A 26078-nucleotide genomic window follows, 5' to 3' on the forward strand; every position below is an offset into this window, starting at 1 on the left:
AACTTGCCAAGCAACGCGCCGGTTACATAAAATGCAAGATATCATGCAAATTCTGAAACTATGATATGTTTACATGTTGTATTAACAGATATGCTAATCGAGTCAAATGCTTTCTCAACTCAACCCAGCACCAATTAAGTGGTTAGAAAAATCCTATCCAGATCCTGAATTCCCGATCACTTTCCCGCAAAACCTCCCTCCAACCCGGTCTAAAATTCTAAGTCGACATTTTCAAAACAAAGAATCTATTATATAATTTTCTAATAATGGACCCTTACCCGTTCTTCGATTTCAAAATTTCAAATCAAAACCATCAGTAGTCAGCACGGAAAAAAAAAGGGGCGAGCCTCGTCCCGCGAATGCCCCTGTTTGGTAATTTGATACGTATCCGTATATGCCCATGTAGGGCTATTCCGGGAATTTGCCCACCGACCCTGTCCCTCCCTGATTTCTTCTATAAAATCATCAGGCCCGTAACAGAGGGACCGCTCCATCCGTCTCGCACCGCCTTAAAATAGATCATTTCGTAGCACAAAAAGTTAAAAGAGAGAGCCCAAAACTATGGCGCGGTCCCCCATTTTCCCATCTCCCGCTCTCTTTTGGGAAACCAATCCCTAACCTAACCCTAACCCTAACCCTAACTCAACCCTAACCCTGGTTATCGACTCCCAAGGCGACCCATCCGATCTCTCTCGTTTCCTCCTCTCCTCCTCCTCCTCCACCTCCTCCGCCTTCCTCTTTAATTTCTGAGCCGTAACTCTAGCCGATCGCTAACTGTAACCCAGATCTCCCCCCCCCCCCACCATCTATCTCCTCCTCTCTCTCCATTTTTAAGCGAAACACTAGCCGTACTTTTATCTTGGGCCGATCAACGGCGCCGTTTTCTCTGGAATCGCGAGATCTGGCCGTACCCTCGACGGAATCCGACGCCATGGTGGTGAACGGGCGGCCGCTGAAGCGCGCGAAGAGGCGGGTGACCGCAGATATGTGCGATTTTTTGACCTTTCCGGCCGCCGGCGACGGGATCTGCGATGGCCTCGACGGGCCATTCCGCATGAACGTCCGCGAGTTTCTAGTGCGGCACGCCCGGCTGTCGCCGCCGTCGTCGATTTTGTTGCCCTCCGCGGTCGCTTCGCCGCATCTCATACCCTGGCGGATCATGTTCCGGGTGGGTGATCCGGCGGAGGGTGAGCAGCCGAGAGCTTCCGTCGAACTTGATGTTGTGGAAGAGGATGTGCTGCGATCAAAATCGATCTATTGTGACCACTGTAGAGTCGTTGGTGAGATGATAATTTTACTGATTTTTTTTACCAATTTTCGCTCTCAAGTTTTTTTCTTTTTCACAACATTTTTATCTGTTTAGTTGACCGGACCTGATTTGGTAGGCCGGTTTCATCTGACAGCTGTCGCGCACTACGTTACCATCATTATAAATTTAATAACGAATTTATTTTGGATATTAAAATCTTAAAAAAAAATCAGTATCGATTTTATTTTTTTAAAAAAATTAAATAATTTTTGTTCAAGCACTTCCTCTTTAGTTCTTACAACACTTCACAATTTAATTAATTAGTTACAAGCTAGGCATTCATTCATTTGACGTTGATTGCATGATTGCTTGACAATTGAACCAGTGTCGTAATGGCTGGCTATGGTAATTCTTGCCTGTCCTGTTTTTGTGCGCTGAAAATGCTATTTTATGTTTGATCTTGTTCCAGGGTGGAGCGGTCATCCCGTTTGTGGAAAGCGTTACCATTTTATAATACGAAATGATGGTAAACCACCCACCAGTTGTCGCCATACTTGTATCCATTGTGGAACCTCCTTGCCCTTGCCGGATACAAGGTGGGAAGGATACTTTCTTGATAGCGTTCCATTTCTTTTGGGTTCATGTCCTTAACTACTCATATATCTTAAGTAGATTTCTCATGAGTGATTAAAATTGCTAATGCCCCCCTTTAGTCGAAGTTAGGATTCCAAACAGGCTAATTAGTTTTCTGTACATTGTGGACTTGAGGCTTAGTTGGGGCATGCAATGAACCGTCTGGGTCTAATCAAAATCCTTGGAACCGAATCAGAGAGATCCTGTCAAATGGAACTTCAACTATTGCTGACTTTTTGCAAGCATAATAGTTTCTGAGTAGTTCAAGGATTGTAATGCACGCTCCTTTCGCTGATGTTTTTATTGCATGATATATCTAACAGACTTGCATTAATTGTAATTTGTTAAGCAGGAACTCAACAGAATATAGTTGTACTATCTGCACTCTCATAAAAAAATGAAAGAAATTGAAAGTTCTCCATAGTAATTTTAATTAGGCAACTTGAGCTGGAAATCTGTTGTCTGTGGTTAGTGCTACACATTTTGATATCATCTTATTGTTGCATACTTCTGTTGAATCCTTTGTTAAATTATGCTTTACTTATACATTTTTTCTTTTGTGTAATCCTTCCATGGATTTATGTAAGCCTCTGTCGAGTTTAATGAGAAATTGGATATCCGTAATTTCTTTTGGGGGAACTTTTCTTTTCAAATGCTTCTCAAGAAAGTTCTTCTCCTGTTGCATTTTCTTTATTTGAGTCTCATTCAGTCTGACATGATTCTGAAAATGTCGGATCAGTTTGAAGCATCTTTGGTTCCTTGTTTTTGTTGATTTTCTCTTTTACTCTCCAAAGTTGCGAGTAAACATTTTAGTAGTCTAGACCACAAATTATGCTTAAGCTGATGAGTGTGACTTGAAATAGCTCAGTTAAAAGAAAAAGATGTGCATGGCAGTAGGTTTGTAGACAAATGGAAGCCTCTTCAAGGTTTGCTGGACTCCGAGTCAAGTATATCTAATCTTCCATGGAGGATTCTGATGTGTTGTTTCTGTTGGTTGTTTTCCTTAGATTAGCTTGACAGGCTGGGATCATTGGGCCTACACATTGAGCCCTAGAATAGAAGCTTGTTATCATCAGATTGCTCGCATCTTATATTAGATGCTGTTACCTTCATGGTGGTGCGCTTTTCTTCTGTAAAAAGCTCTTCTATGACAGTGTCTCAAGGATGAATATCCTTAGGATGCTCCAAACCTTTATCCTTTCATTGGAGTGATCTTCTCATTTTGGTCTGCTGTTAAGCTCCATACAATCTTTCCTTGGGATGGTCCTTGATTGTGCAGAGCATTTAGAAGACTTTCTCCTGAGCTATGATTATTTGCAATTCATAAAAAGGTTTGTAACGATAATTTCATATGACCATATGCCACCTGCATATGGCTTAGTCATTTATAACACTTAGAACTTGTTTATATTTTCCTTGATTTTTTTATGTCACGTAATGAAGATTTTGATTGCTTCGCTGTCTTGGTTCTGATTTGCAGTTCAGTGGACCAGTTTTGTAGCATTGTGTTTCATGTTACATAATGGAGCTAGATAAGAGACTCTATCTGGGTTGACTTCAGCATTTACATATTTCTATTGGAACAAAATTAGCAATTTGTTCCAATTAAGTGATTTGTTACCATTTTGACCTACAAAAGTGGGTATGAGGACAGCAGGGACACTTCTCTAACTTTATTTCGAGTAGCCTTTTGGAGCTAAACATTGTGGTGATCTACGTGCATGTTGGTATAGGCCAGGGTTTCTGTTATGCTGTGGAGTGGTTTGATTAGTAGAACAAAAACTGAGTTTATTTCTTTTGAGATACAGTGTTAGTGGCTAGGCATGTTAGCCATATATTAAGAACTGTGATAAACTTTAATATCTGTAGGCAAGTGTCTCATTGTTGTATTTTGTGGGACTCATTTTGGTGTCAATATATGTAGTAACTGGTTCAAGATTTGAGTGATTTTCAGATATTTATATTTAAAGTATAACTTTCAGTATTGTCTTGAAATGCTTCAGTGGAATTTGTTACTGCTTAATAACAGGTTGTCTCCTGCAATCACAATAATTCTTCAGTATGTGTGAAAACAATGGAGATCTGAGCAGGGCATTCTGCTAGCTATTTATTACGAAGCCTATAGATCTGAACTATATTTAGCGATCTTATGATGTTTGTTTATTGTGCAATGCTTTGTTGATATACTGTTTCTCATGCAAATGCACCCTTTTTCAGGTGTATTACATGCAAATATGAGATGACAGGTGATGATCTAGAAGATTGGCCATATGTACAGTTGGAAGATTCTAGTCATTTGCTGCATGCTGTAGTGCATGCAAATGGTTATGGCCACCTTCTCAGAGTTAATGGTCGAGAAGGTGGTTCAAAATATTTAACAGGATGTGATATAATGGGTTTTTGGGATCGCATATGCACAATGCTCCATGTCAGGTATGGACTATCTAGTGATTATTGTATATTTCTTGTCATTTTTGTTGATCATTATATGATCGAGGTTTACAATTGATTGCAACATTTTGTTAGGATATTCTAAAAACTGATGATTACTCAGTATGTTATTAAATGCTCAATGCTTACATTGTATTAGAAATTTGTATGCTAGACATCTTTTTGTTTCACAGTCAAATTTTTATTATCATAACAGCAAAATCTTAATATGTAACTCTTTTCGTATTGGGGAAAATCATATTGGCATATTTGTGGTTAAATTCACACAGTGGGGTGTTGAACTAGCAAGATTTTGTGGTTTGGGATGTACGATAGTTTTGGAGGGCAGGTTTACAATCTCAGGGACCCACACAGTAATTTTTTAAACTTCAAACAAATTTATGGTATTCCATTGGAGGAACATAATCATGAAAACTTTATTTTATTTGCCCTCAGGGTTTCTATTTAGTTGTCATATAACTGATTTGGTACAATAGTAAGGGTGTGCCTTGGCACAATGGTAAGGTTCCCCCTTTTTTTTATGGTTTTTTTTTGTACCTAGAGGTCATGGGCTTGAAATATGGAAACAGACCCTCCTCAAACAACCCCTTGGCAGGAGCGTCATGTATTGGGTCGTCCTTTATCATATAATTGGTTTTGCACATCTTTTGGACTATCGATGGAATGTCGAATTATAAACATAATAACTGAAGAGAGAACGGGGGCATCTAAACATCATCAAAGCCCATTGTGCACTAACTTCCTATGTTTTAAAAGATTCTACATGACAACTGACAAATTAACAACTTGAAGCCTGCTTGGTACCAAGACCCAATGGAGGTTCGGAGCAGGCTTTCAAAGGTCAAGGCTGCCCGAAAGAGTAATAAATTCAAAATTAATTTAGAAAAGAACAAAAATCTAACTTTTAATAGAGCAATTATAACATGCTGAATAAGGTATAGTAGATCAAAGGAAAATACTGACCTGGCAGCATCTATGCTAATTTATAAATCAATCTTATCCTCCATGATGCTAAGGCAGTGTGTAGGCAATTTCACTTAGGTAGGTCTCAGGTGGCCAAGGCAGCAGCAGGTTGTTCTTATAATGGGCCACAAAATTGGCAACGGATATTTGGTGACTGGATTGAAAATGACAAAACATGGTACAATGTCGTTAATTGACTTTGCAAAGTATGAATGTGGAGTTCTGATATTGTAAGTGGGTGAGTGTTTGAAGAACATTAGGAGGTTGAAGTTGGAATAGACGAGAGAATCTTGAGGAAGGAGCACAGAGGTATTGGAAAACTGCTTGTTAATAAAGAATATGTGAAAAATGTAAGATGATGAGTTAAAACAGCTAGAGCTCAGAGTATTGCATCCATGAAGTCTAGCCCAAGTTCTCTGCATCCTCTCCCCAAGGCAAGATAATGGATTTAATTTCCATCTCAAAATTTTGCATATCTTGTAGGTATGAAGCTGATGGTTTTGTGTGCAAAATACATGACGTGGGTGCTTATGGAATTTACATGGCTTTCACCTAATGCTTATTGATTGTTGGTTCTTGTGAAATTGGATTGCCTCTCCGATTCCACCCACTGTGAGGTTTTAAATGATTAATTCTGATTATATGGCGGCTACCGATATCACCCTTGTATATGCACTTTTCTACTTTGGGTCGCTCGTGCTTTTGATGGAACCATTGTCCCTGCATATATATAATTTGAATAGACATTTTATTATGAATTCTGATTCGATTTCCTTATTTATCATTTGTCATTTCATGTATTAATTTCGTAGCATAATTTTTATTAAAGGTTATGTTGGTAATATTATATGACTTCTATAAGCATTTTCTGTAGAAATGAAACTACAAGAACCTCTTTGTTCCAACTAAAATTTTCCAGTATCCTGTTTTTGTTTGGTGACCAAACAATCATTTTTGTGATGACAGAAAGGTCACCGTTATGGATATATCCAAAAAGTACGGAATGGAGTATCGGCTCCTGCATGCTGTAACTGCTGGCCATTCCTGGTATGCGGGTTGGGGATACAAATTTGGTGCCGGCAGCTTCGCCCTGACTGCCGATGCCTACCACAGAGCTGTGGCAACCCTCTCTAATGTACCACTGTCTATCTTCTTCTCTCATGCACGGTCTACTCGCACCCCATTACAGAATATAATTGCATTATATCAGTCCATCTCCGACTGTCAATTAGTGACCGTGAGGGACCTCTTCTGCTATGTGATGCATCTGCTTCATGAAGCTCATGAGCAAGCACAGCCTGAAAATCTTACGAGGAAGCATTTGGCTAAAGCTACCGCAGGTGATTTGTGCGCGCGGACAAGGGAAGATGTTGAGCAGGCAGAGAAGGCCATGATCAAGGTTCTTCGAGCTGTTGGGGGGTTCAAGTGGGTGACTTGGCGTGCTCTTAGAGGAGCCACATGCCGGGCAATAGAATCCCCAGAGCTGCTTGATTATTGCCTTAAGGGACTTGGTGGTAAGGTTACTGATAATGACATGGTTGTTGCTGTCCGATGCAATGCTGAAACAAGCGCAATTGAGTACAGGTCAGGCAAAACATATCAGCTTGTATCTTGCTTATTTTCTAGTATTGAGTCCTTTATACAGGCATCAGTAATTCTATGCATTCAAACTAAACCTACTGGACGACCATAAGGGGATTGCTCATGATAAATATTATTTGGTGAAAGTTTTACATACTGATTGCTGGTACATATTTTCCTTTTCTGGAAAATGCAGGCTTGAGGCAGCTCCAAGGCAGACAATGGACAAGCCATACTTTTCCAGACCAATGGCTGATCAGCTCCTCCATGATCTCAAATTCTTGTATGATGCCATTCTTAATCCCACGACCATGCAATCTTACAAGCCACAAGCCACAAATGATTCTGCCCACAGCTCAGCATCAAAACTGCTTGACTGCAAGCAATTCATAAAGCACTATGATGATCTTGATTCTAGTTGGTTGCCTTCTAGTCCACTTGTGCTTCGGATCTGGTGCCATGTTGAGTTGATCGACCACCCAAAGGATTATACTGCTTCCCCACCAGAACTTCTGATTCTGCCTATCTATGCCACTGTAGCTGACTTAAAGCAACAAGCAACAAGAGCTTTTCAAGAAACATACCTCATCTTCCAAAGGTTCCAAGTTGAGCAGTTAATACTAGACCGTGGAGATGTTGGAGACTTTACTCTTGTCAAGCATATACTTGGTTCAAATGAAATTGCCATTATCAGAGGAAGGTGTGTTGGAGATGTCCAAAGGCTGGGTCAATTCCGAATGGAGAGAGGATTAGAGAACTGGATTGTGGATTGTGATTGTGGCGCTAAGGATGATGACGGTGAGAGGATGATGGCCTGTGATACCTGTGGGGTCTGGCAGCATACAAGGTGTACTGGGATCAGTGATTATGACGAAGTACCGGCAAAGTTTGTTTGTAAGAAGTGTATCTGCATACGCAAGTCTAAAGGCCGCAGCAGTGGAAGAATCAAAAGTAACACCTCCAGTGGGAGGTGCAAGGATGAAATAGAACCCTCCATCACTGAGTCAGGCAGATTTGGTAGCATGACAACCGTAGGGTGATAATTTTGTTATTGTAAAGTGTTGATCTGCATGTACATAGAGTAGCGTAGTATGAGAGCTGATGATAGTCTCAGCTTTGGCGTGCTTGTAATAATTTTTAATGCCATGGTTGAAACTTTTTGCTTCTCCTTGATGCAGAAGTTAATCTTTCCCGTAAAATTTTCATTTTGCACCTGCATAGTATGAACGCCTCATATACATCAGACTTTACTAATCTAGAATGGTCTGGATAAATTAAAGCATTAATCAAGAATTAGCCAATTTACTTTACAAATATACAATTGTTTCTATCACTAACCTTCATGGATCCTTTTTTCGATCTCTTTTTTTAATTCAGTGCTGCCTGCAGGGTCTTTCATGATATGCAAGAGCTGTTCTTCATGTAGAGAGAGTCGAGCCAGAGCCTTTGTTAGCATTGTATACCTAGTTACCACTTGTTGATACAGCCTTAGCAGCTGTTGAACATCCTCTGTTGTCAGTTCTTTTGCCTCCGAGCCCATGAAAGGATATAGGCAGCCTGCAATCCCATATGAAAACATCAGCTGGAACGCTATCAATTTAGCATTTTTTATTGCAAAGGGGCACTCAGAATCAGCATCGCGGAGCTATTTCTTGACCATGATATCCCTAGGTTCTACCTTACACAAATAATTAAAATTTTTAATTACTTGAAAATTATGTTGAATTTATTTTATGCTGATTCCTAGGAAATGGCATAACATGGAGAGAAGGCAAGCATCTAGTGATTATGGTGCATCAGAGAATGCGGTACAATCTGGTTCCTCATGTAATATGTAGTTGCATCACAATGAATTTGTCCATTACAAACTTGTGTTCATTGAAACAAAAAAAAAAGGTTAACAGATGACAAAGATGACGACAAGAAAGCGAGTGAAAGAAAAAGAGAATTAAACAGAAGATAATAAGAGTACTAAGAGGAAGGTGAGGAAGCTGAAAGAAGAATTAATACAATCTGAATGCATTCGTCAGTAAACATAAAGAGCTTCAAGGCAAAAAAGGTGGCGACAAAATTTGCGGAATGGAAATCTGCGCTTCTACTTACATCTATTAGGCAATGGGGAGTAAACTTGTATTTACATTCTAAGTAAATATATTATGTAACTTCTACCTCATAAAAATCAGGCAATTTAAGTCAAACAATCGACTTCAGTATCTTCATTTTCACAGCCAACAAGCCTTTTGTCTCTTTTTGTTTCGGCACCATGTATAATGTATTGCAATCAAAACAATAAGAAACATTCATGTGCATACAACTTCACCCAAACATATTTTGAACATAAGAAGTACATAAATATACATCATGTAAACTTAAGCAGGATTCTAACCTAGGTCATTGGTTACCACATCCCAATAACCTTACCAACGGGCAGTAGTTGGCACAAGTTAACTTGAGAATATATTAAGTCTGTTCTGCATGCTTTAAGCATATTGGTATACTGATTCAGTTAGGCAGGTTAGTCCTTGCCTAGGCAGACTAACAAAATGCATAGGTTAACTGCCACAGTCGGATATGCAGAAGTATTTAAAAGATTTTCAAGGATATTTATAAAATTTCCAAGGATAGGCTCTCTTAATGCAAGATGGAAAGATAAACAGTACGCAACATGCATACACGATCAAAATCAAGTAATTATGGCCTGTAGAAACCACACAAGCTATTATATCCAAATCAATGTTGTCAAAGCAGCAAATTGCCTCAAGGTGGTATCTGGGGGAAAAAACAGAGGACAAGAGATTGGAGAAAATAAAAAAAGATAAAACAAATCAACATCCAAGACAAATAGAAGGCAAACAAAGAAAAGGAAGATGGAAATCTTTCAACAGCAAACAAGAAATATCTGGTCATAAAAAAGTAGAACTTAAAAATAACGATGAAGATAAAGTTTTTTTTTGTTTTGTTTAGGGGGTGGGGGACTCCTTATAAATCGGCAGTTGGTTTCTATTCGATGGTCTTCTGCGCTCTAATGCATATCAGGTCAAATTAGGGAGCAGTGAATAGGCATCTTAGAAGTAAATATATTTTCTAAATTTAATAAAAAATATATTTCTAACTTGTTAATATTAGCATAATATCTGACAGCTAACAAATCATGTCAAATCAAATTAGTCACTGTAGATAACTCCATGTTCCCTATTGGTTCCAATCAAGAAACTAAAGACTCACAAGTGTAGAAGGATCCAAGACTTGATATCAACACCCATCCTGGTCTGGTCCTAAGTCAACACGATATTGGATGTACCTGCTCCAATACTCCAAACAGGTTGGCATTCTAATACTTTACCGTACCTCCAAAATTCATGTTTTTTGGTTTTTTTTGTTTAGGATTTTTTGATCTTAAATGATTTTTAAGATTTTTTTAGCTTCTTAAGTTGTCTTCTTGAGCCTCTTAAATAGGTCTTGTAGTAGGATGCTCCTTCTTGAACGTTTTCTAATTTTTCTTTTTTTGTTTTCTCAATATTTTGGAACTCTTATTATTTTTAATGAAGCTGTACCTTCAAGCTCCCTCCCGTGACTGAACCAACAAGACAAAAGAGAGCCAATAGGGGCTCTCTTTTTTCTGTGAGAAGGACCCATCTATCCTGGCTAGTACTAGGCGACCCGGATAGCAAACCGATCCCGACCAGTACCAACTGGGATGGCTGGTACATCCGTTTCATAAGCAAGCCAGTGTCCTGAGGCTGACCCAACTACCACTCTCATCTAAATGGTACAAGACTGGTGGGATGCAGCAATATATTATTGGGACAGGAATCCTAAAATGCATGTATAAATGTGTCTATAGATATGCACAATCACATATCCAGCCTATGTAAAAATATATAAGTAAAAAATAAAGCATGTAAACTTAAGCCAATTTCAGTATCTATTTTAGTAAACTTGATTATTAGCATTATCAATACACTAAACAGACTAGAGTCACTAGATGGTCCTAACCTAAGCAGTTGATCCAGACTAGGCACCCAGGCAGACTGACAAGATACCTGCCAAAATTAGTTAACACTGCTGCTTGATTACCAAAAAATAGTGGGCAATCTACTGTATGCTTAATGGATGACATGAATAATTGCTTTACGGACCAGTTACAGATGATTATTAACTTTATGAAAAATCACATGTAGAGAGCATGGAGCATGGATAGCCTAAGAAGCAGAAAATAGCTTGATTGGTTAAAATCAATTTTTCTGCATTAAATAATTGAACATACAGTTTGCACAATAACTGTGAATTTGGTCAAAATACACCAGTATGGAAACAAATGTCAAGAACAATCTCTTTATGCAAAATGTCAGTTATAGTATAATAAATAAAATTATCATACTGTAAAAGTTACCTTCGAGATTGACATGGATCTCCTTGCCATGCCTTCTCATGGTGGTGGCATCATCTTCAGATAACTGTAGTACACTACTATGCCCAGTGACAGTCTCTTCATTGGCTATTTTTGCTGATTGCATATTCTCCTGAAACTCACTTTCTTCCATGGACAGTGAACTGGCATTGATATTTGTTATAAATGTTTCTGCTGAGATGAGATTGGTAAGGTAATATTCCACTTCTGACACAAGCTTTGACTGCCTTCTAAAGAGCTGGATAAATTTCAGGTTGGAATGCAGCTGGGGAGGATTGGCCTATATCAAGTTGAAAGGAAACTAAAATGCTTTAGACCTCTGTAAGAAAAAGCATGTTGAAAAACAATTTAAACATAATGAGTTCTGAGTAATTAAGGTTGCATGGTACCCACCAGAAATCATAGGTCAGTTTGAAAGAGGTTTTTTAATTTTGGGTACCAAAAAAAAAGAGCATCTATTAATTAAGACAACACCCCAAGTGCTCCATATTGTGAAAAGTCAAAGTCAAACTTGAAAAGACAATGTCCAATAAAGGCACTTATGAGATAATAATTTTCTATTGAGTTCTCACAAGTGAGGAAGAAATTTGGTTATCATATTCTGCAATCCTCACCATGAGTAGTTAAAATTGGAAAATGAGAAGAAATGGAGACATGCACACATGTTGCCACTACTAGAAATCATTGTGCAGTAGGAAAAGCATTTCATGTTCAATAACACCCTCCATCTAAATTGTTCTCATGAAAACTAAACCAACTGTAAACTGCAAGCCTACTTCACTCTTGCAGTGATATCTAGCAAAGGCAATGATATCATATAAATTTTTCTTTACATGCAAAACAGAAATATGCGATGTAACTGCAAAAGCCTACTGTAGTTCACTTTGCACGTCTATTAAAAAACAGTTCGTACGAGTAGGTATTATTCTGCCAGAGAAGCAGTATATTGTATACGTAAAATACCTTAATTATTCCGAACCTCAGTAGTCCTTTTCCAGGAAACAACTCGCAATTACTTGAAAAATATTCTGTGGCAGGCTCTGTTAATGTGGGTTTTTCATTGAAAAAACTGGGACAATATTAAACTGGACGTGGCTCAAAGATAGGTCCTTTAGAAACCAAAGGCCTATAGAGCTAAAATGCTAGTTGTGGTGGCCTTTCCTTCCTAAAAACACTGTGATCTCTAAAGAAATGGAATTAAGACAGCCATAATAATTTATGAGTGCAAATGGTAAAGTTAATCGTAAAAATTGATGAGCTTGAGTGTCACAAGAAATTGGAATTGGGATGCTACTTGTAATATATGAGAGTCAATGTCCAAAGTAAAAACTAAATATCAGGGAAATCAAGAAAAAGAGAATAACTTTCACGAGGGAGTAATTTGAATTTTGAAAGATAATGCTTTTAAAAGGAATACAAATAAAAATCTTTAAAGGGCTTCAAAGTGTATTCCCCATTTTTCCTGTACTACTTCCTAAGACATATAATCAACAAAAATTGGTATCATGCTCCCACATTTTCATTAGAAGTAAAACATGTAACATGACCATTTTTATTGCAATCAGTTAACCATCACTTCCTCCACATTAACCTTACATAATGAGGTGTTTATACAAGAGTCATGAGCACCATCAAATAACCTCGGATGTAATCCATAGATTATGATGTAATCCAGTGTTTAGAACAGCAATACAAATGGAGCACAGCATAGATGTGACGCCTACCAACAACAACATATAATCACACGGAAACTTGAAAATACTGTGTTCAAAGAGACAGGTGTCTTAACCATTAAACCAAGCCAGAGAGCGATGGCTCAAAGAGAAACATGGATGACTGCACGGTCAAGGCAAATGACTTGTCTTTGACTAAGAAATAGTTCATATTTATGTTTCGATGTCAATAGGACAGATGCGCTTGCTACATGATCGGTAATGATTTTTTTTGGGGGGTGAAGGAGGGAGGGGGGTTGACTCGGCTCTTCCTTTCCCTTTAAGATAACTTCTTACTCCTTAAAAATGTCTGTTCTTACTAATTTAAAACATCTAGACCATCACCAAGCCATATAAGATAACAATGTACTAGATATGTCTTTTCTGCTTTAAGAGCCCTAGAAAGTTATTTATGGCTCAAAATAGGCTTCTTTACTGTGGCTGTTGGTAGAAATCCAAGACCGCATCAAGAGAATATAATTCAATGGATGAATGTCATTAAAAGAGAAATGAGTACTTTCAATTGGAGACATTATACTCATGAAGCATGAAACTTCCAACGCATTAACATTGGTTTAGAAAGCTGATGAAAGGTTTTGATTCATGAATTTGCAAATCAAAGAAGATATCAAGTTGAACCCTCTCAAGAAAAGAATCCTCAAAAGGGAAAAGTAAAATCAGCAGTGAGCGATTGACCAGATAGTTGGATCCACCATGATGTTTGGAAACTCAAAGGATTCTTTATGTATGGTGGAAGGAGGAAACCAGGGACATGGTCACTTTATGCTCGTCAATTACTGTAACAGAACCCTTGAGATGCCATCTCATGTCAGTCAAAAATAGAAGAAATAAGTTGGGTACCTTTCTAGACGTCCTTCCTCATCAAGTAGTCTGCATCTCACAAGGCAGGAGGGACCATATTAAGGGTAGGCCACAAAAGAAAAAGTTGGCTACTCAGGGGACCACAAAGCAGTGGTTCACTATGTACTATAAATAGCATCTCTTTTATTGCATTTGGAGATAAGTAACCAAGGAAAATCAATTCAATTATTTGTCCCTGTACCTTTTGTAATAAATTCTTTTCATATTTTAGGGTGTGTTTCAGTCAAATAGGAGTCAGTCAAGCAGGAATCCTGTCTGGACAAGTAATGAGCCTAATTTATGTATGACTAGATAATGATGAGCATGGTGTTGTGAGCAGTCAGGAGTCTATAAAGGAGCCTCTTTTCTCACATGAACAGTTTATTTGCAAATGTTCAATTAATATTTCAGACTTCTCTTCTTGTAGGGAACATAGTTGAGAAGCCTATGATCAACCAACAGTGTCATTCTTCCACAGCAAGGTCCGCTGTACCGGGTCCGGTAGGCATACCGGTTGCCTACCGGACCGGTACGGTTTCGGTTCGTACCGAAATCGGACGGTACGAACCGGAAAGCTCTTCCCCACCGGAGCCGGAGAAGAAGAGAACGAGAGAGAGCGCAGGGAAGAGAGGGAGGGAGACCACCTGTGGCCGCCATCGGAGAGCCGCGGAGGGGCGGCGAAGCCCGGCGGGGGGCGGGGGAACCCGCGGATGCGCGGCGGAGGTTGAGGCCGTGTCCCCTGTTTCGAAAGAAACATGGGACGCGGCCGCACTTTTTAATTTGGGGATTTTAAGTGAAGTCGGCAAATCTTTCAAAACAAGGGACGCGGCCGCGGCCTTGGCCTCCGCCGTGCCCCTGCGGGTTCCTCCGCCCCCCGCCGGGCTCCGCTGCCCCTCCGCGGCTCTCCGATGGCGGCCACAGGTGGTCTCCCTCCCTCTCTTCTCCGCGCTCTCTCTTTTTCTCTTCGTCTTCTTCGTCTCCAGCACAAAACTAGCCTATACCGGTTTCCACGGCTCCGGCGTACCGGTAGCTGGCCGGTTCTGCATACCATGTTCCACATTTCTAGAATAAAGTTCCATGATACAACGATTTCTTCTAAATTTAGGATAAGATGCCTCAAAGTTTACCTCCTTCGCAGGTAGATTTTTTGTTCTTTCAATTTCAATAAACAAAAATACAAATAAATAATACTAAATTATGACAGCAGAGGTATACTTGTCATATTCATTATTTCAGTGGAATCTAGAGTGCTGGACTTAATTTGCAGCATTCTGAAAAATCAGTCTGCAAAGAAACTGACAGGAAATGTGATCTATTACCAATTCTTAATTTATGATCGGAAAATCATCCTGCATCACTGTGCTGAACAGCTTTGAAAAAAGTAGACAGACTTTTGAAAACCTTTTTCTTAGAAAGAGGGGCTTTTTAAATTTTCAAACCTTAAAAAGGTTAAAGATTTGTGAGAGTTCTATCAGGCCATGACCAAGTTTCTACAAAAATATACCACTCCAGATCATGTTTATTAAGAATGTGCTTCAATTCCAATAGTAGGACATCTTAAACATGCATATGTAAATAAAGGAGAAAGAAAAAGGTAGGCGGGGGAGCTACCTTATGCAATCCTCATTATGAATTAGTACTCAATGACTATATCCATGACGAAATTCAAAAAAAGATAGTTCTGTTATAGATTGAAAAATATAAGAAATAAACAGTTTTTTAATAAGAAAATGCATTAAACTTTTTATTAGAAGACTTTTTTCTGACTTAAAAGCTTTATTTATTATTTCTCATTTATGAAAAATTCTGCTTCTCATAACACAGAGAGATCAAGAATAGAATCATCAAACAACTTTGGCAGCAATTAGGATTTCAGAGTCTACATTTCTAAGTTTGAAACAACTTAACAACTTAGTCAGCAGATAATCAAGTTTCGCAAGGGAACTGCAGACACATTATAAAATACTCTTTTCCTAGAGTATTATTTATTCAATACATCTGCACTATACATATACACAGACCTCACTTAGCTAATGACAGAGAGATAAAACAAGAAACTGCAACTGTAAATAGCATGCAATAAAAGTAAGGGAATCTGCAAAGGAAAGGTAGGCACAACTATTGTTACCAAAAACAAAAAGAGCTTGCCTTGATAGTAACATAAATAAGAACTGGAAGGAAGTCATCAGCCCCTGCTGGTACATAATTGGTTGACATTGATATATTGAGCAGTAAGTTGTTTATGATTCGACAACAATTCATAATGCAGAGAAGCTTCTCACGAGGAACTTTGAAAGAATTTATCTTCTGCAGTTCTTTTGCTGCAAACTAGTAACCATAAATAAAAGGAAGAAAAGTTGGTCAAAATTTTGGCATTCAGAATACAACGATGTTAAACTATAACTTGCAAAATGTTTCTGACTGGAAAACTATAGCATCCTAAATGCTGCACCAGGGTCCAAATATTACTTTCAAAAAATAAATCACACAACTTAAGGAAAGCTATTTCTGACGTGTCTGGTGACCTTAATTGAGCTTCTCTATCATTTATTATGTGCCCAATCAATTTATTAACCAAGTTATCAGTCATTCCAATAGATCATGCACTTTATTGACTATTCTCCTGGTTTATTTAATGTTGTTCCATGATTGTATTAACATAGCTTTAGGACAGATTTGTTTGTTAGGGTACAGCTTCAAAGCTCTTTGGAGCAGATACATAAAATAATATAAATTTCAATATCAAGTCACCCATGTAGAAGTATAGATTGACAAAATTTCCGCACTGATGGTCACATGAACTTATACAGGACTAATTTGAGCACCATAAACAATAGATCATACAATAATAAACGGTCGGAATTCCATAAAATAGAAGAACTACAAACATGATCATACAAAGAGTAAATTGGAGTAAATTCTCAGAGAAGAATATACATGGTCGAAAGGTCAGAATTTTATGCCTAGCCTTGTTTGTTGGAGGCCACCACAACCAGGTTCAGTCAAGCTCAGTTACGCCAGCTCAGTGAAAAATCACAGAAAGGCTGGTGCATGGTTTATGATCAGGGATTGTAAAGGACAAGTGTTAATTGCTGCCTCTATCGGGTTGTTTCGTGACATGGTCCCAGTGAGAGCCACATGAGAGGGACCTAAGGCAATTAAAAAGCAATTAAATATGCAGTGCACCTTCAGTATATCAGCATTGAAGGTGACGCACAAACAGTATTCAGTGGATCAAGTAACGTCAACCAACTAAAAAAATTCACCCTAACTCTGGCACATTTTGGAGTGTCGATGCATCATTGAACCCACCATGACTGATATAGTTAGGGAAGGGAACCAGGTTTCCTGCTGGCTAGCAAATGAGAGGTCCAAGATTAGTGGGACAGTTTGGCTCAATATCTTTCAACATTTGGTGTAAAATTGTAGTGAATGCTCAAGATGTTTGTTTTGGACTAAGGTTTTAAGTCTTGGTATTGGCCCCATACTGGTAGCTTACCAGCATATATGGCAAGGTAACCCACATTCTGACCCATGGTACAATGCTGGAGTCAGCACAGCATATGTACTGTAAGTCGGTGAATATCATATGAGGTTGGTTGTACCAGCCGTGAAGATTGGAAATTAACACCATGTATTTTTTTATGTTCCTAACTTGGGGAGTTCCCTCCCCTCCTGATTATGGTCAAAAAAGGGGACAAGTACAGCTTAAAACTTCAGTGTCTTTCAGTATATTATGGATCTTAAAGGATTGCTCTAACTTTGATAAAGCTTTGGTTCCTGTTGTATCATCATCCAAATGTTATGTCAACCTAGGCCCACTGTCTTAGACAGTTGAGCAGGTCAAGAAATCAGCACCAATAAGTGAGAATTGATGTCAGGTTGGTAGCTACTTGAAAAAGTTGTCAAGAATTGAATTTTAAGCATGTCAAATAGATGTTATGTCTTGCATGTAAGGTCAAGGTACGCATTGACATCAAGAAGGAACATTATTTTAATTCAAGAAAGATAAAATGTTGTCGATGCACTATGTTATGATGTTAGATTTTTATAATTTGACAAGAGATCCATAAGCAATCAATGCATTACTTTAGCTATCAGCCGTTAGCAGTTGCCTTTTTTGGTCCCTTTGTTCACCACTAGTTAGATAAGCTACTTCCCCTCTGGAAAAAGTTGAAGAATGATACAAGCAGTTGTTGAGTTTAACAAGAGGATGACTAGGGCCCCATTTGGGAGAGCATTTAGAGAGCCAAAAAGCACTTTCTGGTCATCTAAAAGCACTTTTAGATGAAATAGGAGTGTTTGGTAAAAATTTCGGAAAGCTATTTTAACTTTTTCAGAAAGCTAAAAACAGCTTTTTGGGAAAAGCTTTATTTTGGAGCTTACCGGAAAAGCACTTTTAGGCCCGGTCAGGAAGCTGTTTTTTGACCAAAATATCCGTGATAAAATATAACAATTACACAAAATGTCCCTTTAATAATTATTTAACCAATTTTATCACCTAGTTAGAAAATTTGTTATATAATGAGAAATTAATTTCTGCTAATAATTAAATATTTTATATCTTTATTATTGTATTATACTATAAAAATAATATTATATTACATTATATCATAATACATTGCTATGTTATGTTAAATAATTTAATATTATATTAAATTATTATGCTATAGTATACAATATTATATTACTATATTATAATAATATTATATTACATTACAGTAATATTATACTATATCATATATTTATGCATTAATACATATTATATTTTATTATGCTTTGTCGTATAATATTATGCAATGTCCTTTATGGTTATTTTGTCACACCAAAAGTACTTTGTTAGTTTATTTACCAAACACATGTTAAAGTGGCACGACACTTTAGAAATGTAGTTACCAAACAGCAAACTACTTTTTATAAAAGCTCTACTTCAAAAAGCTCTATTTCCAAAAGCTCTACTTCTAAAAGCTCTACTGCCGACAACTCCCCCAAACGGGGCCTTGATGCCATTTAAATGTCATTTGCATTAAAAGCAAGGGAAGACAACTTTTTGAGATATGGAGATCACAAGAAAGGGGTGTTATTTTGTTACAAGGGAGCACTTTCTACCTGCAGGGAGATGGGTACTGACAAGCTGTTGTTTTGCTATGTTTACTGCTTACAGTTCTCCTTAGCTGTATAAGAAGTCTCTTTGGGCATCCAAAATGATGTTTTCAATTGCTCAAAGCAAGTTTAAATATCAACAAGTCCATAAATCTGCATTATCCATAAGGATAGGTATATCTACTAGAGAATTCATTGTACCTTCAAGAGCATTGTATAAGGTCATTATGAGTCCTTGAGAATTCTCCTTAGACTAAGCACAATATTCAATATGAACTTCATTAAATTATTGAATTTAGCCCAATTCCAAATTACTATTTTATCATAACTAATTCCTCTGGTTTTTGGTGCTAGTGGCAATTCACTCCATTCAGTCCATCACCCAACCTGAAGCAACTTCAGCTTACTCTTATTTTAACACAGTACACAAACAAAAGCTTTCTCCAAAAAGAACTCAAGCCGCCTGTCATGTCTTCTTCCAGGTATTGCCAACATCTTCATATTGAATAATGGTTGCTTCTCCAACTAAACTTTTGCTTTATGTTGAAAGGACAAGGAAGAAAGAAGAGGAAAAATGAAAAGGAGAATAAACGGGAAATGATGGGTGGAGAAGAAATAGGAGATACAGAAAGAAAATGAGGAAAAGAAAGGATAGATTTGTACTCCAGCCAATTATTAAAAACAAATTTTGAAGTCAATCCGAAACCCAATCTAGAACCTAATAAATTGAGGACCCCACTGATTTGACCTTTAAAAGAAGTAGAATGTTTCTACGATTAATTTTATGCAAAATAGAGTTTCTTTTGAGACTAAAATGAATTCGCTATCAACAAGAAATTGCTAAATCAATTGAATTAAAACATGATTTTAACGAATCTAAGAACAACATACTGTTCTTTAATATATCTATCTGAAAATATAAATCTAAAGTATCTTAAATATATTAAATATATATTTTATTTTCACAACTTTAATATATCTGAAAATACATTAAATGAATAAATTAAAAAAATTCCTAGTTGTAGGTTACCTACTAAGAACATCAAGCAACATTCGCGAATCGATTTTGAAAAATGCGTCCATTTTCCACTAGACAATCTGCACTAGCATGATTTATATGGCAGGTTTACTAGAAAGAAAATTAAGATGAAATCTACCAGTAAGCCGATATAAGGAGCAGAAACAAAGGTTCTAATGAAATTGGTATCTTAAGAGTAATTAGTTGGCTCAAATGAAGACTTAAATATATAAGAATTTTTCATGAACATATAAGTTGACAAAGTTCAGGCATTGCACCTCCTCATATGCTCATGGAATGTACTGACTCAACTCACATTTTATCATCACACTTCATTATGTTTGCCTTATTGTTTAACCTACATGGCTTAGAAAATGAATGGCTGCCTACGACTAATGAAACATTTATGCAAATCCATGTCTGTTTTTAGTACAGTCAGCTATTAATTCAACCATGTATTTCTTCATGCAAGAACTTACAATAAAGTACACAACAATCATGGTGAAAATAAGTTGTTCAATTACACAATAAAAGGGAAAATTAACTGTTGAATATATCATGCAGGAAAGAATATGCATGTAATTTTTTGTTTTTTTAAAAAAATCTGGCATACCAGCCATGATGCTTCATTTCGTAGAACCCTAGGGACATCCAAGTGATCAGGCCTAACAAAGTGCTGCAGCAAGCGAATTTTCTCTGAAATGTATAGATCTGCTTTTACATCCTCGGGAGAGGAAGCAAATGTGCGGTTGAACAACTTTGTCATGACATACTTTTCGAGACCCTGTACAGCGCACAACTATTTCAAAGACATGTTTCAAAACAAGTGCAAAATATTTCATGTGAAACAGAGAAAATTAGATATTTCTGTCAAAAGAAAAGCAAGCAATTACAAGACAGATTTCTCTCATTCAAAACTCTAGAGCACTAACCCTGAATTACAAACCATAAATAAAGCAAAGGGCAGCCTCATTCAATTCGCTGAATGCTGAATCTCAATTCCTTCTTTTTGACTTGGAGAACTTATTCATTTTTTATCAACTGGCTGAGCCATATTTTATGGACTACCAATATTTATTCTCTTCTTGTAAACAAAATCTTCAAAGGTTCTAAAGTTCAGTCAATCCAAGATGCAACCATCTTTGAGAAGGTCAACTGGAGGTTAAAAGGAAGTTCTTGTTCACAAAGTATAATGCCATTGCGCTTAATGATTCTTGACTAATTACAGTCCATGGTTCGCAATACCGATGGGTACTGCTTGTACGGAGTGTACCGTACTATATTGGTACCAAACCAAGACTCGGTCCTAGGGGCGTACCAAGGCTGAAACAAATCCGTACCAAGTATATTGACACTATACTAGCATGATAAGTGTATGGGGTCTAGTACCAAACCTTGAATTACACAGCATTCACAAGACTAATTTTGGCCTTTTAGTGATCTGGTTTGATGTCACAACACCAAATCAATCAAATTTTGAACAAAGAACATTGACTTAAAGCTAACTCATTTAGAATGACAGAAGTTTAAGCACATAAGTTTTATTTTAAATTAAATTAAATAGAGTTACATATTCTATACTCGGCAATAAACCAGCTGATGATATTGTTTCCAATCATTTTAAACACTGAAAAAAGGATTGCCATATAAGTCAAATAATCAATGCTACGTGTATGTATGGAAGTATCTACTATGGGCATACACAGATATTTCCCATAATGGATCTGTTGCATTATTGCATTTTCCCAAAAAATGTTTGTCATACACTATTTTAAATAACATGCATTGAATGTGAACAGAACAACTTGCTATGTGCATGCAATTGATGTAATTTCAAGCAGATATGCCAGACAAGTGTCACGAGATATCCATGGATAACAAATTTTAGTTGATCATTGAGAAGCAGAGATGTGAAAGATTCCACCCATAATATAGCAAGCTTTATGGAACTTAGATTCTAGACAAGAAAAGTTTGAAATTTAGACAATCTTTCTCCATATTCTATCTTTTGAGGTATATTTGTTATTTGTTGTTTTTCATACAACTTATAGGACAATTATAATGTTAAAACCACAAAATTACGATAAAAATTTTATGCCACAATAAAATGAATCCAGACTAATATAAACTACATCTCCATTATGAAAAGACATCTTTGAGATCAACAATGATGATAAAGCTACAACTTATGGGGGAGTTAGAGGTGCAAGAATCCCAAAATGGGGTATCACAATATTTATTTATTTATTTTTGTTTAACACAACATTTGTTCAAATAATAATACAAGACTTGTCATTGAAGATGTAAAATGAATCACTGTTAGATACGCACAAGACATGCGAGTAAAAAATGCAGCAAAAGATTTTCAAATTTTGGTTGCAGATAAAGTCAAGAAAAGGGACTGAAAGCAGGATCAATTGCCAAGGCTAACATTTGGTTGATAGATAGTCAGAATGTTAAGTGCTGTCCACTAATATATGTTAACAAAAATAGAAGGTTACAGTTCCTCTATAATCCATGCACATGGTAACTTGTTATAACAAAGAGTAAAATTAAATGAAATTAATTAAATTCGAACAACTCATATCAGCAGCACATTACAACATGGTAACAGCAATTAGGAATTTAGGATATTAATGAGTAACTAAATGTGTAGCATGTGAAGCATGCTACACATAAAGGATGTGAAACATACCTCAACTGCACTATCTATTTCTTCATGTGAAGCATGAGCCCATAAAGGATGCTCTTTAATAGTACTCTCCATGGTCACAAGAAAGTCTTGCAGCTTTCTACTATCATTTTCAGCATCAGTTGTATGAAATGAGAAGGACACAATGAAGCTGCAAATAAATGCTATTTCTTGCAAGTTAATATTAATTTAACAATTTAACACAACCCCCCCATCCCCACCCCCAAAAAGAGGGGAAAAAAGAAAAAAATATATCACATGCACTTATCATTCAAAACAGGTAGAGCATTTCTTATACAAGTCATAAGTACAGGTAGATACAATTGTTAAGGATGAGGCCATAAAGGATGCTCTTTAATAGTAGTCTCCATGGTCACAAGAAAATCTTGCAGCTTTCTACTATGCATGGTGGAAAATCAAGACTGGTTTTCAAATAAGAATAATTCACTCAAACTGTGAGATTCCACTTGGAAGGTAAGAATCTAAAAACTATAAAATGAAAAGGGAAATATATAGTCATTGTTTGATGATGCTAGTATGATCTTCTTCGTACCAATTCTGACTATCGGTCAGAAAAAAAAAATAATCTGTGGTAATCTCATTATGAAGATTTTCTTGGAAAAAGTAAACCACATTTTAAAGTATGACCTCATAAAAAAGGAGCCATATTCCTAGAATAAAATTGGTGAGGCAATCAAATTGAATGGTTCAGAAAGATCATGGGCTCCAATGCATAGGAAGCAAGAAATAGAGAAATAGGAAGTGTAGAATGGAAGGAAAGACCAGAATATAAAGAAATGCAAAATGTTTCAATCGACTCTTTACACTTCCTAACTTTTCGTACAAGAAAAACCTGAACAAACTCTACCTACTATACGAAACCCCTTATTATGACCCTAAAGAAAGAAAACCTAACCGCATTCTTTGGAATCAACATTATTTGTTGGCTTTTGTCAGATAACCATTCTTTCAACCATTTGAGACTTGAGATTAAAACCACTTGCCCCTTTTTCTAATGTTTATTTTTTAAGATTTAGATTTCTGAATTATGTGAAAGGGAAGGGAATTTGATTGAATTGAAGGAAATATCAGATGCTTAACTCACCTTTCAGGTTCTGTTTCAAGACAAATTATGCTTACATCAGGACCACAGAAGGGCACTAAACTCTAGCTACTAGTCAGAAAGCCCTACTATTTCAGCCCGTTTATGACTCTCTAATAATTACAGTAATTTTCACTATTCTATTATATTTGGAAATGTATAAACCCATTGAGAGGTAAGAACAAAAGTACTAGCATGCATCAAAAAAGAAAATGATGTTTGCAGAAGTAGATGATATAATGAGAAACGGGGGATGGTTGATTGACCTTTAAATTTGCTTCCTTTCTCTTATTTGTAAAGCAACCATACACAGCCTAAAGGAAAAGAATAATATTGCAGAAACAGAAGGGGCTAATACATGAAAGCTATGTGAAACACAATTAATGAGGGTGTTGAAATTGAATTTAGCAATAACAGTGAAGTTCTTCATTCAGAACTCCATAAGAAATGCCTGGCTTCAAACTTTAAAAGAGGATGCGCCAAAAAAATGGTAAAGATGAAATATATTGAAAAGAAAAATCCACACAGGATGCAAACTATATTATCACAGATGATCATACCAAAAGATACATAGATAAAATATTAAATGAAAAGAAAATCCAAACTTCAATATCATGGTTCACTGACTCATCTGGTCCACCACGAAAGAATAGAGAGGAAATAAAAAATCAAAAGCTGGCTTTCTTAGCAAAAGCAGTAAGCATATATCAAATAAATTATGAACAGAGCAAACACATCTATACTTTGATCCAAATAAAGGCTGGCATCAAATCCTCGAAATTAACAAGTGTAAGCTGATCCTTGTTCAAGTATTTCAAATCACTTGAATATAGTAGAGAATATAACCACGGAAGAGTGATCGTTTTTAAAATTGAGAGGGTTCAAAGAGAGGTATAGACACTGTTTCCAGCACAAGTATAAACAACAGAAAACTATCACATATCACATGTGATTCGAGTAAAACTTAAACAACAAGATCCAAAACAAAACCTAGATATATTAATTCATCAATCACTCTAGTCTGCAAACAGAAGAAAAAGACACAAACAAGAGAACTAGCACTTCTTATTCGCTAACAGGCAACAGACAAAAGAGCATTCCAAACAAATCCTAGTCTCACACGAGTCCGTCACTCAAGATACAGAATAGAACCCTAAAATCAAGCCAAGCAGTTAAAGAATGGCATAAATTAAATCTCTCTCAAGTGCCAAAATTAGAGAATTCTAGTCCCTTTATATGACAGAAAAACAGAACCAAGCAAGAACACTGTTTTCCAAAACAACAACAAGGTTGAGAGAACGGAATAGAAATGTCAAAGAAATCAGGGTAGACATCATAAACTAATCAAAGATCATATGAGATCCAAAAGAAACCTATATAAGGAAATTGAAAACAAAATCCAGATATCACGATCCATCAACCACTCTGCCAATAAACATAAAAGAAAACGAAAAACAACTGAGCTAGCATTCCCTGTCTGATAACAAGTAACAGGCAATAAATCCACCAAAAAAATACACCAAACAACCCCTCCATTCAAACAGAAGCCGAGGTAAAACCCTAAACACAACAAAGATCAGAAGAGCAACACCCCAAGCTGCAATCAAAAGCAATCCAAGTCTATCACCAAAGACACAGACAAAACCCTAAATTTCAGCAAAGAAAGCATAAAATTCAGTATTCCGGCTCGAGAAATCATCCAAAAGGGGGGAGAAAATCTCGGCAAAAGCTCTAAAGAAGACCTCTTGATGGCACGGACGAGATCGGCAGAGGCGGGATGGCGCATCCGATTCAGAAAATCGTAGAAATTGGGCTGTGAGAAAGCGGAGGAGGAATCCATGGGAACCCAAACCCTATTCTTGGATCGACTGCGATCCAAATTGCCATCGCTTTTTCTTATCTGGCGCTGTAAAATATATAAGAGAGAGGCCACGAGGAATGTTAGGTAGTTCTAACCTTCGCGCGTGGGCCTGGGAGTCAAGTGAGGGATTTTTTTTTCTTAATTATTTATATTATTGTTATTATTAGTTAACTCGGACCGGTTGCGTGCTAGTCTCGCACGCGAAGCGATATTTGTGGGAGCGCCGACATTCGGCCTCGCGCACGGTTTAAGGTGCGCGGGTTCGGGGGAGGACCGGGGACGGGAAGACTTCTGCGGACCCGATCGGACGGTAGATAGGAATTCAGATGTGATGACTTCAGCGGTACGATCAGGTCACGTGGCGATCACCCTTGGAGACTGTAATTAGAGCCCCTAGCTTTTTGTCATTATTGGAGGGAAAAAAAAATAAGAAAAGTTGTA

The 26078-nt window shown here is 37.2% G+C and overlaps 2 protein-coding genes across 11 annotated transcripts; one reads left to right on the forward strand and one right to left on the reverse strand.

The window, feature by feature from the left end:
* The first annotated feature begins 481 nt into the window (after positions 1–481).
* On the forward strand, positions 482–8076 carry LOC103717257 (PHD finger protein At1g33420-like). The gene is made up of 5 exons (XM_008805574.5): positions 482–1280; positions 1719–1845; positions 4100–4315; positions 6263–6880; positions 7074–8076. Exons 1-5 carry the CDS (start codon positions 932–934, stop codon positions 7915–7917), a joined length of 2154 nt encoding a protein of 717 aa, XP_008803796.1. The 5' UTR covers positions 482–931; the 3' UTR covers positions 7918–8076.
* LOC103717258 (vacuolar protein sorting-associated protein 9A-like) lies at positions 6161–25754 on the reverse strand. 10 transcript variants are annotated; one of them, XR_005508108.3, is made up of 9 exons: positions 25519–25748; positions 22678–22825; positions 20596–20766; positions 16010–16189; positions 11271–11568; positions 8216–8434; positions 7701–8090; positions 7035–7599; positions 6161–6855 (listed from the first exon to the last, which is right to left on the reverse strand). XR_005508108.3 is itself a non-coding variant. In XM_039118588.2 (7 exons), exons 1-7 carry the CDS (start codon positions 25614–25616, stop codon positions 8080–8082), a joined length of 1125 nt encoding a protein of 374 aa, XP_038974516.1. In that variant the 5' UTR covers positions 25617–25750; the 3' UTR covers positions 6876–8079. The 10 variants fall into 10 exon arrangements, 3 of the variants coding, with proteins under 3 accessions (XP_038974516.1, XP_088562951.1, XP_017700709.1); XR_015971163.1 differs by having other exon boundaries at positions 22678–22838; positions 25519–25698; XR_015971159.1 differs by having other exon boundaries at positions 7035–8090; positions 25519–25754.
* Positions 25755–26078: the final 324 nt, after the last annotated feature.

Source organism: Phoenix dactylifera, chromosome 11, assembly GCF_051530095.1.
Source record: "Phoenix dactylifera cultivar Ajwa chromosome 11, Ajwa_hap1_PhDact_Kaust_v1.1, whole genome shotgun sequence".
Taxonomy (NCBI): domain Eukaryota; kingdom Viridiplantae; phylum Streptophyta; class Magnoliopsida; order Arecales; family Arecaceae; genus Phoenix; species Phoenix dactylifera.

Coding starts and splice junctions, on each gene's coding strand:
- LOC103717257 (XM_008805574.5), top strand. CDS start 932: ATGGTGGTGAACGGGCGGCCGCTGAAGCGCGCGAAGAGGCGGGTGACC. Junction 1,281..1,718: donor TGACCACTGTAGAGTCGTTG/GTGAGATGATAA, acceptor ATCTTGTTCCAG/GGTGGAGCGGTCATCCCGTT. Junction 6,881..7,073: donor ACAAGCGCAATTGAGTACAG/GTCAGGCAAAAC, acceptor TGGAAAATGCAG/GCTTGAGGCAGCTCCAAGGC.
- LOC103717258 (XM_039118588.2), bottom strand. CDS start 25,616: ATGGATTCCTCCTCCGCTTTCTCACAGCCCAATTTCTACGATTTTCTG. Junction 22,826..25,518: donor CTCGTCCGTGCCATCAAGAG/GTCTTCTTTAGA, acceptor ATTTATTTGCAG/CTTCATTGTGTCCTTCTCAT. Junction 8,435..11,270: donor GATCCATGTCAATCTCGAAG/GTAACTTTTACA, acceptor ATGGGATTGCAG/GCTGCCTATATCCTTTCATG.